This window comes from Phyllopteryx taeniolatus, chromosome 7 (genome assembly GCF_024500385.1).
Source record: "Phyllopteryx taeniolatus isolate TA_2022b chromosome 7, UOR_Ptae_1.2, whole genome shotgun sequence".
Lineage (NCBI taxonomy): Eukaryota > Metazoa > Chordata > Actinopteri > Syngnathiformes > Syngnathidae > Phyllopteryx > Phyllopteryx taeniolatus.
This window is the reverse complement of record NC_084508.1, coordinates 1,822,714-1,842,500: the sequence shown is the minus strand read 5'-3', so window position 1 is coordinate 1,842,500 and position 19,787 is coordinate 1,822,714. Positions and strand designations below refer to the sequence as shown.

At 46.4% G+C, this 19,787-nt stretch overlaps 1 protein-coding gene across 1 annotated transcript in view; it reads right to left on the bottom strand.

Annotated features, from left to right (window-relative positions):
- The window catches only part of gorab (golgin, rab6-interacting), a 20,193-nt gene extending 835 nt beyond the window's left edge, over positions 1 to 19,358 (bottom strand). The window contains exons 1-5 of the mRNA XM_061779537.1: positions 19,031 to 19,358; positions 18,657 to 18,948; positions 18,417 to 18,518; positions 5,038 to 5,178; positions 1 to 964 (exon numbers count right to left, since the gene is read on the bottom strand). The exon at positions 1 to 964 is cut by the window's left edge and continues 835 nt beyond it. Coding sequence (XP_061635521.1) covers positions 559 to 964; positions 5,038 to 5,178; positions 18,417 to 18,518; positions 18,657 to 18,948; positions 19,031 to 19,085 — 996 coding nt within the window. The 5' untranslated portion in view covers positions 19,086 to 19,358 and the 3' untranslated portion in view covers positions 1 to 558. The remainder of the gene's footprint in view (positions 965 to 5,037; positions 5,179 to 18,416; positions 18,519 to 18,656; positions 18,949 to 19,030) is intronic.
- Positions 19,359 to 19,787: the final 429 nt, after the last annotated feature.

Below are 19,787 nucleotides of genomic sequence, written 5' to 3'. Positions count from 1 at the left end.
ATGTGAGCAAAAGTATAGGAACAAAAGAATAATTTAAAAGTTTGGTGATGTCAGTGGTTCACAGGGTTAATTCATTTATTGCTTTGAGCTAATGATTTCAATATTAACTATGAACTTCACTGCTCACATAAACGTTTGGTGTTGTTACAGATAATGCTTTCTTCCAAGTTGGGTATCAGGTCCCGCATATTCTCGATTCGCAAATGTTTTGGGAAACCTATCTTCCGTTATTTGCCGTTTTAAGGCCATAGCCATGTCTGATAGGGGGGTTGCTGCCATTTTATGTGTTCTCTAGCCAATAAACCAATAACTTTTTTTGCAATTTGCGGCAGGGATCTGTCCCTATCCTCTGCGAGTCGTGGGGGAACGCGACCTGGAAAAGCTGCAATTTTGATCTCTTGCCAAAGTATTGGAACAGCGAGGCCAGTTCCTGTATGTTTTGCTGTATTCTGAAAACATTTGGGTCACATCAGATAAATATGATCTGAAAATGATATGATGCTGCAGTGTTTAGGACTCCCTCTGAGGAATGGACAATGTCATGTATGAGCCACCATTTCATTCTGGGAACACTGCTGTTTTACACTCTTGCTCCAGCTGTGCTTCATTCCTCAATTGGTGCTCCAGATGGATGCCATCATCCTTCTTCAGACTTTCCTCCTCTGTGGGTGTCCATTGCACTATTCCCTCCTGACATTCCAAAACGCCATTCTGCTCTTTCACATGTGCTTGCAGTTCACAGTTTCCCACATTGCCTTCTTCCACCTTCTGCCTCTCTAGCTCCTCCTCAGTGGCCTGAAGCTGCAACTGCTCCATCAGTTCTTCCAGCTTGAGGGCTTTGCGTAGCTCGTTTTGTTGGATGATGGCGCAAAGGTGCTCTGTCAGCTGCTCCTTAATGTCTGTTTTCTTGTGTAGGTCTAACTTCGCCATGACATACTCTGTCTCTGCCTTGTCGTACCTCTTTCTGCAAGGAAAAAAAAAAAAGAATGCTAAACCACAAAAAAAAAAAAAAAAAAGACCAAGATAAATGTCACATGGCCTGTTACAGTCAGTAAAACAACTTCACCAACAACAAAAATATTGACATTTTTAGGCACGCCGCACACTGCGATTTCTTTCCATCATGAAAAGGACAGCTAAGCCCTCGGGCGCACAGTTCTGCAAAAGAAGAAAAGCGGAGGAGTAAAAGAAGTCAAAATATAAAAGGTAACATGTCAACATATTTTCAAAATATTGTTTTGTGTAAAGAACATGTTTTAGCTAGCTAGCTTGAAATAAAGCAAACATTAGCTTAACACGCTGATGTTGGGTGACCAGACGTCCTCTTTTAGCGGACATGTCCTCTTTTTTGAGACCTAAAAATGTGTCCAGCTGAAATTTCAAACTAGTCAGGGATTCTGGAAGTACTTCACCCCCCCCCCCCCCAATTAAGTCAACAATTACTTGAGCATGTGTAACGATTACTCTTTTTTATTAATAACGCATAATCACAGCTAGACAATAATAATCGTATGTAGAAAAACTGAGGGTTAGAAGGAAGCAAAAGCTGAATTATTTGTGAAACTAAAAAGTTAAAACAAAAGTAACCTCATTTGTTAAGGAGAACATTTTAAAAATTAGTAAATCTAAGGCTAGAACATGATGATATAGAAATTACAAATTTGTGTAATATTTCTCTCTCGGAACTACTTATTCACAATAACATTTTCTCTTATTTTTGTTGATATTTCTCAAAATCCTAAATATAACTAAATGCAGATGCCAATGCGCTTACAAGCACCTCATTGCTAGAGACAAATGTGAGAAAAAATGAGACAAAAGGCAAATGTTTCTTGGTCATTGAGTAAAATCCAGGTGAAAACTTCCACCACTGAATCAATTTCCTTCTAGTGGGGAAACGGCACTTATTTGCAATAACTTGACAACTAACTTTTAACATGGAAAAAAAACAGACAACATAGATTCAAATGTCAAGAAATGTCCAATTAATATTAATCCCTCCTCACACCCACACACATTATACTGGTACTAAAAATACCCCAAAAAGGTATATTGTTTAATATAAATTGAAGCTATACCTGTTCAATTTGGCAAGATCTTTGTACCTTTAAATTATTTTGTCACTTTGTGAAATTTAAAAGGTCAGAAAATGAATAAAACCAGGTATAGGTAAGCGAGACGCATGCCTGCCCAAGTGTGCACAAAAATCACTGTGAAGCACACAAAGAGTGTGAAAAACACCGGCTGAGACAAGACAGGCGGCCACCGCGATCTCGTCCCTCGCTTCCACCCTTGTGAATGGAAGCGTCCGCTGGCGACGATGGCAAGCCTCGCCACTCCATCCATCACAGCCACATCGAAAATGACAAATGTAGCCAAGTAAAACAAAAAAACAAAATACAGTGCTGTGAAAAAGTATTGGCCCCCTTCTCAAATTCTTAAATATTAGTTTCCCCACTTTTTTAAAGATCAAACAAATGCAACTCATTTCGGCCGCTTGTATCCGGGATCTTGTTCTTTCGGTCATGACCCACAGCTCGTGACCATAGGTGAGGGTAGGAATGTAGATCGACTGGTAAATCGAGATCTTCCCCTTTCAGCTTAGCTCCTTCTTCACCACAACGGACCGATACAAAGTCTGCATCACTGCAGACGCTGCACCGATCAGCGTGTCGATCTCCCGTTCCATTCTTCCCTCATACGTGAACAAAATCCTAAAATATGTGAACTCCTCCACTTGGGGAAGGATCTCATCCCCGACCTGGAGAGGGCACTCCACCCTTTTACGACTAAGGACCATGGTCTCAGATTTAGAGGTGCTGATTCTCGCTTCACATTCTGCTTCAAACCGCTCCAGTGAGAGTTGGCGATCACGGCCTGATGAAGCCAACAGAACCACATCATCTGCAAAAAGCAGAGATGCAATACTGAGGCCACCAAACCGGACCCCCTCTACGCCTCGGCTGTGCCAAGAAAGTCTGACCATAAAAGTTATGAACAGAATCGGTAACAAAGGGCAGCCTTGGCGGAGTCCAACCCTCACTGGAAACGAGTCCGACTGACTGCCGGCAATGCGTACCCAACTCTGACACCGGTCCTACAGGGCTCGAACAGCCCGTATCAGGTGATTCGGTAACCCATACTGCTGAAGCGCCGCCCACAGGACTCCACGCGGGACACAGTCGAACGCCTTCTCCAAGTCCACAAAACACATGTAGACTGGTTTAGTGACCCTCCCACGCACCCTCGAGGACCCTGCTGTGGGTGAAGAGCTGGTCCACTGTTCCACGGCCAGGACGAAAACAACACCGCTCCTCCTGAATCTGAGATTCGACTTCCCGACAGACCCTCCTCTCCAGCACCCCTTAATAGACCTTACCAGGGAGGCTGAGGAGTGTGATCCCCCTGTAGTTGGAACACACCCTCCGGTCCCCCTTCTTAAAAAGAGGGTCCACCACCCCAGTCTGCCAATCCAGAGGGACTGTCCCCGATGTCCATGCGATGTTGCAGAGGCGTGTCAACCAGGACAGCCCCACAATATCCAGAGCCTTGAGGAACTCCGGGCGTATCTCATCCTACCCCGGGGCTTTGCCACCTAGGAGCTTTTTAACCACCTCAGTGACCTCAACCCCAGAGATAGGAGAGCCCACTCACCAACAGGGGGTGATCAGTTGACAGAGTCGTCCCTCTCTTCACAAGTCCGATGACACGACCACAAAGTCGATCATCGAACGGCGACCTAGGGTGTGCTGGTGCCAAGTGCATGTGAGACACCCTTATGCTTGAACATGGTGTTTGTTATGGACAATCCGTGGTGAGCAAAGAAGTCCAATAACAGAACATCACTCGGGTTCTGATCGGGGGGGCCGTTCCTCCCAATCGCGCACTTCCAGGTCTCACCGTCATTGCCCACGTGAGCATTGAAGTCCCCCGGCAGAACGATGGAGTCCCCAGCGGGAGCACTCTCCAGCACCCCCTCTAAGGACTCCAAAAAGGGTGGGTACTCTGAACAGCTGTTTGGTGCATAGGCATGAATAAAAGTCAGCACCCGTCCCCCACACCCGAAGGCGGAGGCAGGCTACCCTCGTCTACCGGGGTGAACCCCAACGTACAGGCAATAAGTATACCCACATCTGCTTGGCGCCTCTCACCGTGGGCAACTCCAGAGTGGAAAAGAGTCCAACCCCTCTCAAGAGGACCGGTACCAGAGCCCAAGCCGTCTGTGGAGGCGAGCCCGACTCGATCTAGTCTGAACTCCTAAACCTCACACACCAGCTCGGGCTCCTTCCCTGCCAGAGAGGTGGCATTCCACGTCCCTAGAGCGAGCTTCTGTAGCTGGGGATCGGATAGCCAAGGTCCCCGCCTTCGGCCACCACCCAGCTCGCACTGCACCTGACCCCTATGGCCCCTCCCACAGGTGGTGAGCCCATGGGAACGGGGACCCACGTTACCCTTTCGGGCTATGCCCGGCCGGGCCCCATGGGTGCAGGCCCGGCCACCAGCCGCTCGCCTTCGAGCCCCACCTCCAGGCCGGGCTCCAGAAGGGGGGCCCGGTGACCCGCGTCCGGGCAAGGGTAACCTAGATCCATATATTTTGTTCGTCATAGGGGTTTATGGGGCCGTGCTTTCTCTGGTCCCTCGCCTAGGACTTGTTTGCCATGGGTGACCCTACCAGGGGCCTGAAGCCCCAGACAACATAGCTCCTAGGATCATTGGGAGACACAAACCCCTCCACCACGATAAGGTGACGGCTCAAGGAACGGGTCAGGTATAACATGAGTAGAATTAGCACAACTACTTTACAGTGTCAGCAATTTCAAATCCAGTCATTAGCAAATGGTTTTGGTGTTCAAAGGTTTATGCATTCAAATGACAAACGACAGACCTTAAACCATGTCATTGACACATTTTGACTTATATTATGCAAAGGTAACAAAAACAGTCGGAAAAAAATGTTTCTGATGAAAGAACACCTTTAAATTAAAAGATTGGTGGGAGAATTACTCGTTTCTGTATGTAAGCAAACAATGCTGTTACCTGGCAGTCGTGTAGTCCCAGCTGGCTTGCTCTATCTTTCCTCTCAGAATGCTGATGTCAGTAGAAACCATGTCATCGAGGGCCTGCAGCTCTTTCTGGATTCTCTTCAGCTTCACCGCCTCAGCTTGAGTTTGTTTGGACCTACAGAGAACAACAACAGTGAGACTACAAACTTGTCAAGATGTTAGATATTATAGCCATAACCCTGGATTTCAAACTTTCTTAACATTTTATAGCCAAGTTGGACTATCTGGAAATAACATTGAAGTCATCAACAAAGTCGTAATTTACCTTTTAAATATTTGGAAATTTAATTCAAGATATATGTAAAGTAGGGCCCAACCGATTAATCGGCTGGCCGATTTTAACTGGCCGCCATTAGCCCTTTTCTAATTTGCAAACATTGGCCGAAAAGAGGAAAGCACAGAGCCTAGAACTGAATGTGGGGACTATGACAGGAAATTTTCTGGAGTTGGTTGACATGATGATTAGGAGAAAGGTTGCTATATTGTGTGTCCAGGAGACCAGGTGGAAAGGCAGTAAGGCTAGAAGTTTAGGGGCAGGGTTTAAATTATTTTACCATGGTGTAGATGGGAAGACAAATGGAGTAGGGGTTATTTTAAAAGAAGAGTTAGCTAAGAATGTCTTGTGAGTGAGAAGAGTATCAGACCGAGTGATGAGGCTGAAACTTGAAATTGTATACGTTTTATTTTCCTATATTCAAACACTGAATGTTCACACCATGCATGTTACAGTGGTTTACAATATTAAAGATAGCTTTTAGGAATACATCCCCTGGATGAATTTTCCCCGTGCAAGGGGAAGGAGAGCGGGTGGCTGTGAGGCTAACGGCATTAACAGTGTTGTGCCGGATCTCCAGCAGCTTCTCTAACCGCTGGCAACAGGCCGCGGGGCGGCGGATCTCGTCCGTTTCGCTGCTGCCTCGCAACACAACATGTATGGGTGCCAAAGAGCAAGACACGTTGCCCAAATAAAACACATTACACCTTCAGGGAAGATGTATTATTTCAAGTTGTGGGCATACTTTCATGGCCGAAAGCTTGCTATACTGGTCGAACTGGGTGAAGTTATTTAAACAAGGAAGTACAATTCTGCCAAAAGGCCACTGCATGGAATAAGCGCACTTGGTGTTCATATACAGTGGTGTGAAAGTGTTTGTCACACTTAAATGTTTCCAGTCATCAAACTAATTTAAATATTAGTCAAAGACAACACGTAAACACAAAATGCAGTTTTTAAATGAAGGTTTTTATTACTAACTCATTCCCTGCCAATGCAGTCAAACCAACACTGTCCCAGATTATTGCGCTACTAGTCACTTTAAACTGCATACACTCCTTGAAGTCTCGGCACCCTTTGCACAATGGTCATTGCACCGGACTATTGCAATATTAGTCATTCGAACTGCTCTAAATGCTAGAGTGCATCTTTTGCACAATTGTCAAAAAAAATAAATAAAATGTACCGGCATTACCAGATAACTATTAACCCTTTATTGCTCAGTGACTGTTTTTTGTCAATGTCTTTCTGTCTCCAAAGTGTTCTCTGTCAATTGACTGTCTGTTGTCAGACTAGAGTGGTTCCAACTACCGGAGACAAATTCCTTGTGTGTTTTTTGGACATGGCAAATAAAGATGATTCTGATTCTGAAGACGTCATTCAGAATCGAGCTACTCCCTGCCAATGCCGTCTAAGGACGTCAATGGTGTTTTTTTTTTTTTTTTTTTTAATAATGAGGACGGGTGGGCGAGGGTCTTGTGCAGTTTATGTGTGATCATCAAGCCTCTGGATAACTGCAATGAGGAAAGGCACCATGTAGAAGGCAACAATGCCCTGAGGTAAACGTCGCTTCCTCAGAGGAAGGAGGAGGAGGCAGGGACGAGGGGACAATGAGAACGACAAATATAATGGCGGAAAAGAGAGAAGATAAAATGCAGACACCAAAGGCATGAAAAAGGTGACAAAAGAAAACGTAGGGGTCTGGGGGGGAATCCACCGGGCCCCCGCAGATAATTTTATTTTAACATAAATTAAGCAATCTGGAAAAACTCTGAAGTTTCTTCACGCAGAAAAACATTTATTTACACTGCTCAAGTACATGTTGATGTACAAATTAAAGAGAGAAGACAAAATGCAGACATGCAAACACCAAAGGCATGAAAAAGGTGACAAAAGAAAACGTAGGGGTCTGGGGGGGAATCCACCGGGCCCCCGCAGATAATTTTATTTTTTATTTTAACATAAATTAAGCAATCTGGAAAAACTCTGAAGTTTCTTCACGCAGAAAAACATTTATTTACACTGCTCAAGTACATGTTGATGTACAACTTAAAGATTAAAATGAAATTTGCCTCATTTTTTTGCTTTTTTGTTTTAGCCTCCAACTTGAGCCAGGCCCATCTCCACCTGCACCTGATGCCTGCGTCAAGCTGTGCCACATGAATACCATTCTCCTCTTTCAGCGCTCATTCTGGAAAATAATTTACTCAAATCACTGTTTCACTTAATTTTTCATTACTACCAATTTCAAAGGCTAATTCCAAATGCATTCTTCAGGAAAATATTACGTACAATATTTTTCTGTTTTTATTGGCCATTTCTGAATTTGAAGTTAGTTCATTCTGTGTTGTGACATAATCCCTAACATCGCTTAATACATTTAACAATAATCCCTAACATCGCTTAACATCCGTAAACTAATTAGATAATTGTAGGCGCGTTTCCAAATAAATACAAAATGTACTAGCGGATCAGCTCTTGTCGCCGATTTTACGTGTGCTTCGCGGATCCGCCGGGACCATAACCAGGGCCACGACCCGCAGCACCTCAACGTGAAAATACAACAAATACGACACTGGCTGATCTGATGAGCAAAAATGTTGCTTAAACGTTAAGCGTAGCAATAGAGGATGTCCGCTCCAGCGGTAGGTTGATTAGCCAAATATTGTACTCAAGTAAGAGTACTGTTACTTGACAATAATGTGACTACTCAAAATGTAGTCCTCCAAATAAATACTTAACAGTAAAAAGTACACAGTGAAATAATTACTCAAGTACTGAGTAAATAGCACAAACAAAAAACAAAAACAAAAATCAAGAAATTTTGCAATTTACTGCACGGTGCTTTCTCAAGTTATAAGTGAGATTAAATATCCAAGCAATAATAAATAAGCAATAATTGATAAATAAAAAGTAGCGAGTGACATTTAGATCATTGTAACTGAGTAAAAGTACCGTGACCGCTCGCTGCCAGCGTTCAAGGAGTACGAAACAGCCTATGACGACAGCAAACCCCCGCCTCCCAGGAAAAAGTCATCGGATCTATAAAATTCACGTAAATTGGCAATTTTGAGTTCAAAATGGCGAATTTCGCCAAAAGCTGACTGACTTGCATGTATAAATATTTCCCAAATTTATTATTATTTTTTAAAGCTTTCGGTACTAAAATTTATTGCGCCAAGGTATGAAAAATATTCCTGCGACCGACAGGAATGACACATTAGATCATACGGGGGAATAAAGGATGACGCTCCAGGCCGATCGCTATGTTGCAAAGCTATCGCTGAAAACGCCGGGCCATACGGTGAGATGCTCTTGCCCGCTTGCCATCCGAGCTTCATCCCAAGACCCTTCGGATAATATGGAGATGAAGGTCACTCATTTGGAGCTCGTGTTAGCTACATTTAGTGAGCAAACAGGCTCCTTCAATCCTTGTTTCATCCATCCATCCATCCATTCATTTTCTGAGCCCCTTCTCCTCACTAGGGTCGCGGGCGTGCTGGAGCCTATCCCAGCTGTCATCGGGCAGGAGGCGGGGTACACCCTGAACTGGTTGCCAGCCAATCGCAGGGCACATAGAAACAAACAACCATTCGCACTCACAGTCATGCCTACTGTGCCTACAATTTAGAGTCTCCCATTAATGCATGTTTTTGGGATGTGGGAGGAAACCGGAGTGCCCGGAGAAAACCCACACAGGCACGGGGAGAACATGCAAACTCCACACAGGCGGGGCCGGGGATTGAACCCGGGTCCTCAGAACTGTGAGGCTGACGCTCTAACCAGTCATGCACCGTGCCGCCCTCCTTGTTACATAAAAACATTATTTAGTCTCACGAGTTCACATTACAATGTAACATCTGTTGCCTGTACTGTTTTGCATTTTCAGCTCATCCATCTTGCAGTAATGGAACACCCACGAGTCAAATGTCTTTTAGGATTGCGAAAAAAAATTCACGAATGTTTTTTTTTAATATACCCTTGGAAAACACAATGTAAAGTATTCTCTAGTAATCATATGAATTTTTTTAAAACTTGCAGGTTATGCATCCAGCAGACGTTCGATTCCCATTCCAGTACGCAGTGCAGACAAAAATGGTAAATGAAAGCATTTTTTCCCCTCCACGTCCCACAACAGCAATTTCAACAATGTATTTTTGTAGTAATAGTTGCGTTTCTAAACTGCACAGGTTGTGCTTCGAACAGAAGTAGGGACTGGTTTCAAGGACAATGACAACCACACAAGATCCCATTCACCGCCAACAAAGAATAACATGCAGATGTGGATAAAACTTTTACTAATTTTATGCGCAAGGTAATAAAAACCTGGACTATTGAGCAAACGGTGGGGAAGGAGAATTTGGAGGAAAAAAGTTTAAGTGTGGGAGCCCCATTTGTTCATCCATTTTTGTCTAATGGAAATTCTGTTCATCGTTAAAAGTACTCTCTCAGTGTTGTTTTATGTACAGATCTTCGAGATTTTCACTAAAGAAAAAAAATATTCGTGTCAATGTTCAGCTTGATCTGTCTGCTTTCACAAAAAGGTTGTTTTCTCAGTTTTTTTCCCTCCAGAAACAGATTTGGCTGAAAGTACCCTATATTTGACTGCTGATTACTAGAACAGTATAAGGTAGAGAAACAGTCTTTTCTGATGAAAGAAGAGAGTCTGATCTTTCTTTTGGTGGTTTTGGATTTAAATAGTCATAGTACACAATATTCTGTGGGGCTTGAAAAATGAGTGAAATTGCTCAAAAATGCTTGGCAGCCTAGGGGTTCCCTGCTCAGGAAACTGCTGGCAGTGAATGAGTTAAGGGACAAAAAAAATTCCAAACCTACATCACCCTATGTGGAAAAAGTGATTGCCCCCCCACCCTACCGGTAAAATATCTGGTATCATACCAGAGTTACATTTCTACAGCCACACCCAGGCCTGATGCTGCCATACCTGTTCTCGATGAAGAAATCACTTAACTAGGACCTGCCTGACAAAATGAAGTAGACCTAAAGATCTTCAAAAGCTAAACGTCATGCCGAGATCTAACGAAATTCAGGAACAAATGAGAAAGTACGGAAAAGGTTGTAAAGAAATTTCTAAAGCTTTGGGATTCCAGCGAACCACAGTGAGAGCAATTATCCACAAATGGCAAAAACATAACAGTGGTGAACTTTCAAAGGAGTGGCCGGCCAAAATTACCCCAAGAGCGGAGCGAAAGATTCATCCAAGAGGTCAAAAAAGACCTCATAACATCCAAAGAACTGCAGGCCTCACTTGCCTTACTCAGTGTTCATGACACCACTATAAGATGGCATGGCAGAGTTCCAAGGCTAAAGCACTGCTGAGCAAAAAGAACATTAAAACTCGTCTCAATTTTACCAGAACACATCTTGATGATCCCCAAGACTTTTGGGGAAAATACTGTGGTCTGACAAGACAAAAGTTATACTTTTTGAAAGGGGTGTGTCTTATTACATCTGGCGTAAAAGTAACACCGTATATCAGAAAAAGAACATCATACCAACAGTAAAATATGGTGGTGGTAGTGGTAATGGTCTGGGACTGTTTTGCTTCATCAGGATCTGGAAGAATTCCTGTGATAAATGGAACCATGAATTGTGCAGTCTACCAGAAAATCCTGACGGAGAATGTCAGACCGTCTGTTTGTGACCTCAAGCTGAAACAAACTGGGGTTCTGCAGCAGGACAATGATCCAAACACACCAGCAAGTCAACTTCTAAATGGCTGAATAAAACAAAATGAAGACTTTGGAGTGGCCAGGTCAAAGTCCTGCCCTGAATCCAATTGAGATACTGTGGCATGACCTTAAAGGTGGTTCATGCGAAAAACCCAATGTGGCTGAATTTCAACAATTCTGCAAAGATGAGTGGGCCAAAATTCCTCCACAGTGCAGTAAGAGACTCATTGCAAGTTGATTGCAGTAGTTGCTGCTAAGGGTGGCCCAACCAATTATTAGGTTTAGGGCGCAATCACTATTTCCACAGAGGGCCATATAGGTTTGGATTTTTTTTCAGCCTTAATAATAAAAAACATTTTAAAATGTTGTTTTGTGTTGCACCTCCTTGAGCCGTCACCTTATCGTGGTGGAGGGGTTTGAGTGTCCCAATGATCCTAGGAGCTAAGTTGTCTGGGGCTTCACGCCCCTGGCAGGGTCACCCATGCCAAACAGGTCCTAGGTGAGGGACGAGACAAAGCACAGCTCAAACACCCCTTATGACGAAGACAAAATATAGACTTTTTCCCTTGCCCGGACGCGGGTCACCGGGGCCCCCCTCTGGAGCCAGGCCTAGAGGTGGGGCTCCAAGGAGAGCGCCTGGTGGACGGGCCTGCACCTATGGTGCCCGGCCGGGCACAGCCCTAAAGGGTAACATGGGTCCCCCTTCACATGGGCTCACCACCTGTGGGAGGAGCCATAGGGATCGGGTGCAGTGCGAGCTGGGCGGTGGCCGAAGGCGGGGACCTTGGCGATCCGATCAGCTACAGCTACAGAAGCTGGCTCGAGGGACGTGGAATGTCACCTCTCTGCCAGGGAAGGAGCCCGAGCTGGTGTGTGAGGTCGAGAAGTTCCGACTAGATATAAATCTGACTCACCTCCACGCTCAGCTTGGGCTCTGGTACCAGTCCTCTCGAGAGGGGTTGGACTCTCTTCCACTCTGGAGTTGCCCACGGTGAGAGGCGCCGAGCAGGTGTGGGTATACTTATTGCTCCCCGGCTCGGCGCCTGTACGTTGGGGTTCACCCCGGTGGACGAGAGGGTAGCCTCCCTCCGCTTTCGGGTGGGGGGACAGGTCCTGACTGTTGTTTGTGCCTATGCACCAAACAGCAGTTCAGAGTACCCACCCTTTTTGGAGTCCTTGGAGGGGGTGCTGGAGAGCGCTCCCGCTGGGGACTCAATCGTTTGGCTGGGGGACTTCTATGCTCACGTGGCCAATGACAGTGAGACCTGGAAGGGCGTGATTGGGAGGAATGCCCCCCCCCCCCCGATCAGAACCCGAGCGGTGTTCTGTTATTGGACTTCTGTGCTCATCACGGCTTCTCCATAACGAACACCATGTTCAAGCATAAGGGTGTCCACAAGTGCACTTGACTCCAGGACACCCTAGGTCGCAGTTCGATGATCGACTTTGTGGTCGTGTCATCGGACTTGCGGCCGCATGTTTTGGACACTCGGGTGAAGGGGTGTGGAGCTGTCAACTGATCACCACCTGGTGGTGAGTTGGCTCCGATGGTGGGGGAAGATGCCGGTCCGACGTGGCAGGCCCAAACGTATTGTGAGGGTCTGCTGGGAACGCTTGGCAGAATCTCCTGTCGGAAGGAGTTTCAACTCCCACCTACGACAGAACGTTGCTCGTGTTCCGGGGGAGGCGAGGGACATCGAGTCCGAGTGGACCATGTTCCGCGCCTCCATTGCTGTCGTGGTGGCAATCCCCGAACCAGTTGGTGGACACCAACAGTGAGGGATGCCGTCAAGCTGAAGAAGGAGTCATATCGGGCCTTTTTGGCCTTTGGGACTCCTGAGGCAGCTGATGGGTACAGACTGGCCAAGCGGAATGCAGCTTTGGTGGTCACTGAAGCAAAAACTCGGGCATGGGAGGAGTTCGGTGAGGCCATGGAGAAAGACCTCCGGACGACTGTGAGGAAATTCTGGTCCACCATCCGGCGTCTCAGGAGGGGGAAGCAGTGCACCATCAACACTGTGTATAGTGGGGATGGGGCGCTGCTGACCTCGAATCGGGACGTTGTGAGCCGGTGGGGAGAATACTTCGAAGACCTCCTCAGTTCCACCGACACGCCTTCCCATGAGGGAGCAGAGTCTGGGTTGTCTGAGGTGGGCTCTCCTATCTCTGGGGTTGAGGTCACTGAGGTGGTTAAAAAGCTTCTCGGTGGCAGGGCTCCGGGGGTGGATGAGATTCACCCGGAGTTCCTCAAGGCTCTGGATGTTGCAGGGCTGGCCTGGTTAACACACCTCTGCAACATCGCGTGGACATCGGGGACAGTGCCTCTGGATTGGCAGACTGGGGTGGTGGTTCCCCTTTTTAAGAAGGGGGACCGGAGGGTGTGTTCCAACTACAGGGGGATCACACTCCTCAGCCTCCCTGGTAAGGTCTATTCAGGGGTGCTGGAGAGGAGGGTCTGTCGGGAAGTTGAATCTCAGATTCAGGAGGAGCAGTGTGGTTTTCGTCCTGGCCGTGGAACAGTGGACCAGCTCTACAACCTCGGCAAGGTCCTCGAGGGTGCATGGGAGTTCGCCCAACCAGTCTACATGTGTTTTGTGGACTTGGAGAAGCCATTCAACCGGGTCCCTCGGGGAGGGGTGCTTCGGGAGTATGGGGTACCGAACCCCCTGATACGGGCTGTTTAGTCCCTGTACGACCGGAGTCAGAATTTGGTCCGCATATCCGGCAGTAAGTCGGACTCGTTTCCGGTGAGGGTTGGACTCCGCCAAGGCTGCCTTTTGTCACCGATTCTGTTCATAACTTTTATGGACAGAATTTTTAAGCGCAGCTGAGCCGTAGAGGGGTCCGGTTTGGTGGCCTCAGTATTGCATCTCTGCTTTTTGCAGATCATGTGGTTCTGTTGGCTTCATCAAGCCGTGACCTCCAACTCTCACTGGAGCAGTTCGCAGCGGAGTGTGAAGCGGCTGGGATGAGAATCAGCACCTCCAAGTCTGAGACCATGGTCCTCAGTCGGAAAAGGGTGGCGTGCCCTCTCCAGGTCGGGGATGAGATCCTGCCCCAAGTAGAGGAGTTCAAGTATCTTGGGGTCTTGTTCACGAGTGAGGGAAGAATGGAACGGGAGATCGACAGGCGTATCGGTGCAGCGTCTGCAGTGATGCGGACTTTGTATCGATCCGTTGTGGTAAAGAAGGAGCTAAGCCGGAAGGCGAAGCTCTCGATTTACCAGTCGATCTACGTTCCTACCCATCCCTACGTTCCTCCCCATCCCTGCGTGGGTTTTCTCCAGGTACTCTAGTTTCCTCCCACATTCAAAACAAACATGCATGATTAATTGAAGACGCTAAATTGCCCATAGGTGTGAATGTGAGTGCGAATGGTTGTTTGTTTAAATGTGCCCTGCGATTGCCTGGCAACCAGTTCAGGGTGTACCTCACCTCTCTTCCAAAAATAGCTGGGATAGGCACCACCACGCCCAAAACCCTAGTGAGGAAAAGCAGTACGGACAATGGACTGGTCAGAATGGGAGGCGGTACTGCGGCTCTGATCAAAGAAACACTGAACCCAAATGAGGGTTTTTTTAATAGCTACATATCATTTGAATATCATGTCTTTGTTTTTAGCAGTTGGTAGTCCTCTGTCTTACAACTTAATGACCACCGCAGCATTCCACCTATTTTAAATCAGTAAATTTACAGAATTACTATCTGTCATACACACCACCAGGGTTTTAATAACTGGTGATTTTAATGTACATGTTGATAACACGGTGACCGACTGGTTAGAGCGTCAGCCTCACAGTTCTGTGGACCTGGGTTCAATCCCCGGCCCCGCCTGTGTGGAGTGTGCATGTTCTCCCTGTGCCTGCGTGGGTTTTCTCCGGGTACTCCGGTTTCCTCCCACATCCCAAAAACATGCATGGTAGTTTAATTGAAAACTCTAAATTGCCCATAGGTGTGAATGTGAGTGTGAATGGTTGTTTGTTTAGATGTGCCCTGCGATTGGCTGGCAACCAGTTCAGGGTGTACCCCGCCTCCTGCCCGATGGTAGCTGGGATAGGCTCCAGCACGCCCGCGACCCTAGTGAGGAGAAGCGGCTCAGAAAATGGATGGCTGGATGGATGTTGATAACACTTCGGACAAAACGACCATAAAATGTTTCAATCTTTTAAGCTGTATGGATTTCAAACATGTCACACAGCCAACTCACAAAAGAGTTACAGTACATACCTTGGATCTCGTTATAACGTACGGATTGTCAATTGGTGTGTCCTTGGTTGTATGGGCCGCGGGGCCCACTGCGTCGGTCATGTGATGCAATGCGGGCGCTGTCAGCCACGTGAGTATAAAGAGGCCTTTAGTCCTGTTTGATGACTAGGTAGTTTTATTTAGGCCCACATTGTTAAAAGTAACGAGAACTGGCTAAGGTTTAGCCACATAAACACACGTGATGCTGTGGCTAACTACACACAAGTGTGGCTCGGAGATTTTTAGACTGTTGAGCCACACTGGCATGATCCAGTCCTAACCCTGTAAAACACTATCTGATGCTTTATAATGTATGCTGTTTATATGGCTTAAGTCAGAACGACTAAAAGTCGGAAAGGTATTTTGAGGGAGAGCTTGAACTCCTCCAGGATCTCATCCCCGACCTGGAGAGGGCACTCTACCCTTTTCCGACTGAGGAGCATGTGCAAAAAGCAAAGATGCAATACTGAGGCCACCAAACTGGACCCCCTCTACGCCTTGGCTGTGCCGAGAAATTCTGTCCATAATAGTTATGAACAGAATCGGTGATAAAGGGCAGCCTTGGTAGAGTCCAACCCTCACCAGAAACGAGTCCGCCTTACTGCCGGCAATGCGGCCCAAACTCTGACACAGGGGCCGAACAGCCCGTATCAGGGGGTTCGGTACCCCATACTCCTGAAGCACCCCCCACAGGACTCCCCGAGGGACCCGGTCGAACGCCTTCTCCAAGTCCACAAAACACATGTAGACCGGTTGGGCCAACTCCCATGCACCCTTGAGGACCCTGCCGAGGGTGAAGAGCTGGTCTTCTGTTCCACGGCCAGGACGAAAACCACATTGCTCCTCCTGAATCTGAGATTCGACTTCCCAACGGACCCTCCTCTCCAGCACCCCTGTATAGACCTTACCAGGGAGGATGAGGAGTGTGAGCCCCCTGTAGTTGGAACACACCCTCCAGTCACCCTTCTTAAAAAGAGGGAGCACCACCCCAGTCTGTCAATCCAGAGCCACTGTCCCCGATGTTGCAGAGGCGTATCAATCAGGACAGCCCTACAACATCCAGAGCCTTTAGGAACTCTGGGCAAATCTTATCCACCCCTGGGGCCTTGCCACCGAGGAGCTTTTTAACCACCTCGGTGACCTCACCCCCAGAGATAGGAGAGCCTGCCTCAGAGACCCCAGACTCCGCTTCCTCATGGGAAGGCATTTCGGTGGAATAGAGGTCTTCGAAGTATTCTCCCCACCGACTCACAACGTCCCGAGTCAAGGTCAGCAGCGCCCCATCCTCACTATACACAGTGTTGATGGTGCAGTGCTTCCCCCTCCTGAGACGCCAGATGGTGGACCAGAATTTCCTCTAAGCCGAGCAGACCCTCACAATACGTTTGGGCCTGCCAGGTCGGACTGGCATCTTCCTCCACCATCGGAGCCAACTCACCACCAGGTGGTGATCAGTTGACAGCTCCACCCCTGTCTTCACCCGAGTGTCCAAGACATGCGGCCACAAGTCCGATGACACAACCACAAAGTCGATCATCGAACGGCGACCTAGGGTGCACGTGTGGACACCCGTATGCTTGAACATGGTGTTCGTTATGGATAATCCGTGGTGAGCACAGAAGTCCAATAACAGAACACCACTCTGCTTTCAACGGGGGGTTCCTCACAATCACGCCCTTCCAGGTCTCAGGAATGTATAGCGGCAAACAGCAACCATTATACGTCATCAATCCCTGCATGCAAAAACAGCAGCAACAAACAAAAAATATTTTTCTAATTTAGAAGAATAGTTATATGCAATGCTATTTCAAAAATAGAGGTCAGTCGTTGCATTTTAAGAAGTATTTGTCATTACAATCAGGATTCCCTTTAAGGAATGTTAAGGTATGACTATGCAATTAACACACACGGATCTACCTTGTTATTTGGACCAAACATTTATTTACTCAAAAGTAATATCAGCTGTGGCATTACGGCAAAACAAAAAATATTTGACTGCAACTCAAGTATTAAAAGGAAAAAAAGAATGCACAATCCTGCAGCTGTGTTAAATAGATTTCCTGAGTTCTGTAATTTCCGATTGTCTGGGAGGCCTTGACGGTAACATGTGACATGATCGGATTAGAAGACCAGGGGGTGGGAGAGCGAGGAAGGAGCCAGAGGGAGCAATTGTTTGTGCGTGAGACACACGTGCCAGACTCAGTCGGTTGAAGGAACTACAGTACGAGTTTAATGTTGTTTTGGCATGTTTACAGCCAACAGTAATTATTTGCTTTGAAATAAAGAGTTTGTTGATTGTTCGCTGCTCGTCCTGGTTCCTTCGTGCAAGCCAAGGCAATGCTACATTATAATAAGATCGCTCTGGCACTGTGACACAGACCTGCGATTAGATGAATTCAAATTAGATTAAAATGAACCTTTGTTGAAAACAAACAGCGCAGGCTTAGCAAAACAGTGGGGAAGTCATGGGACTGAGCAGATTTATTGACACCAAGTGAAGTCGTGTTTGTAATTATTTAAAATGTTCACCTGTGCGTGGACTACAAGATGCCTGGGCTGTAAATGTCCCTTCAAATTGGTCGGGTTTCTGACACCAACAAGCATACAGTCGGTGATACAAACAGTATTCGTGTATGTTCCCGGCCGCAGGTATCTCCTTACCACAGTTCTCTTACTGGTTATCCAAGTTGTCAACGCCTCCCGCCTCTTCAACAAAACTAGTTCTGATTGGATCTCATCTTTGGAAGATATTTCCGTCTCGTTTGTATTCGTCGACAAACACATCAATACATTTCGTCATCGGCTTAGTACCTGGAAATTAATTGTTATGAGATAGTCTTCGTCGGGGAAAAAAAGGTCGTTCACTATGACAAAATATTTTCATCAAAAAAAAAATAAAAAAAAAATAACATTGTCAGAATCAAATTGTAGCTACCTCAAACTGGAGTTAGAGATATCTACAATTGTGTCGCAGATAGCCGAACTTCACAGTGGCTATCTGGAATTGAATTGCATTGCATTGCATTGACGAACACCATACACATGGATGGCAAAAGTGACGTCAAAATGACGTCGCAGGTATCAGAAATCCAGTTTAGCTATTAAATTAGAAGGCTCAATTGTATCTGACCAAGACACTTACTTTTCAGCTATAGTTTTCGCAAGCAGAGCCCTCTTGTACTTGTTCCTCTCTTCAATGATCTTTTGTTCCTGTTGCAGTTGCTCCAGGCGAGTCTTGCCTCGACTGCAAAGGAGGACCAAATTGTGGGCAGCGTATTTATACAACAAATGTTTTTAAATGGGGGAAAACAAGGTCATTAACGATAAACAGTCTGGGTCAAATTTGACCTAAGATAGTAAGGGCGGAAAAGAAACTACTAACAGTGCAATCTCTTCTATTTCCAGCTCCTTCACCTCCGGATTTTGCGTCTTTTCTTGCGTCCTTTCCTCGCCGAGACTCTGTTGCGCATTCCTTTTAGCAGCCGGACCTCCAGGTGCAATGTCCTCGCGCTCACCTCTCGAAGGCAGTGTATTGAGCTGCTGCTCGGGTTGAAGTTCATGGGACACAAATGCAGTACTTGCCCGAGCGGCTTGCTGCAAGACTTTCTCACGTTGCAATTGTTGCCGACCCCGGTTGGGCGGTCGTAGTTTGCGCTTGCTTGCTATCACGGAGTCTGGAACGACGACAGAAAGTGCCGTAATTTCTTTGCGGCAAATCCAACGAGACAAAAAGTAGGTGACATGAAGAGAGATTACCTTTTTGCTGCAATTTCCGCAGTTCGGCTTCTGAAAACCCAGGCCAGCCACTCATGATATAGTTTGAAATTTGCAATAACAAAAAAGCGATTTAAAAAAAATCATCAGAGAACGGAAGGACAATGCCAATCAACTTTTGGTAGCAATTTAAGTACCGACAACACCACAGCGTTACCACTCGGCAGCCATTTTTATTTGCCACGTCAAGGAAGGACCAGCAAAGCAATGAGGTTGTCCAAAGTCTGGCCTGAATGAAAAACAAATGACTGCAGCATAAAAGAGAAAGTGAACTACTGCTGCTGTACTATCCATCCATCCATCCATTTCCTGTACTGCGGGCGTGCTGGAGCCTATCCCAGCTGTCCCAGCGGGGTACACCCTGAACTGGTCGCCAGCCAATCACAGGGCACAAAAAAAAAAAAAAAAAATAAAAAACATTTGCACACACATTCACACCACGGGCAATTTAGAGTTTTTATATATATATATATATCAGCCATTATCTACACTGCAGGATGAAGGACTCTCCTTCACGTTTTCAACGTTTCCACGTTGGGCAGCCGTTCCATGTTCCTTTGGCTTACTTCTTTGTATAACTTTGGCATTCGTAGTCCAAGTTTCACTACCGTAAGTGAGGACTGGTGAAATACATTGATCGAAAACTTTTCTTTTCAAGCAAATCGGAAGATTGTTCTGGAAAATAACACTAAGGCTTCCATAAGCCTGCCAGGCAAGCTTTATGCGGCGTTCAACTTCA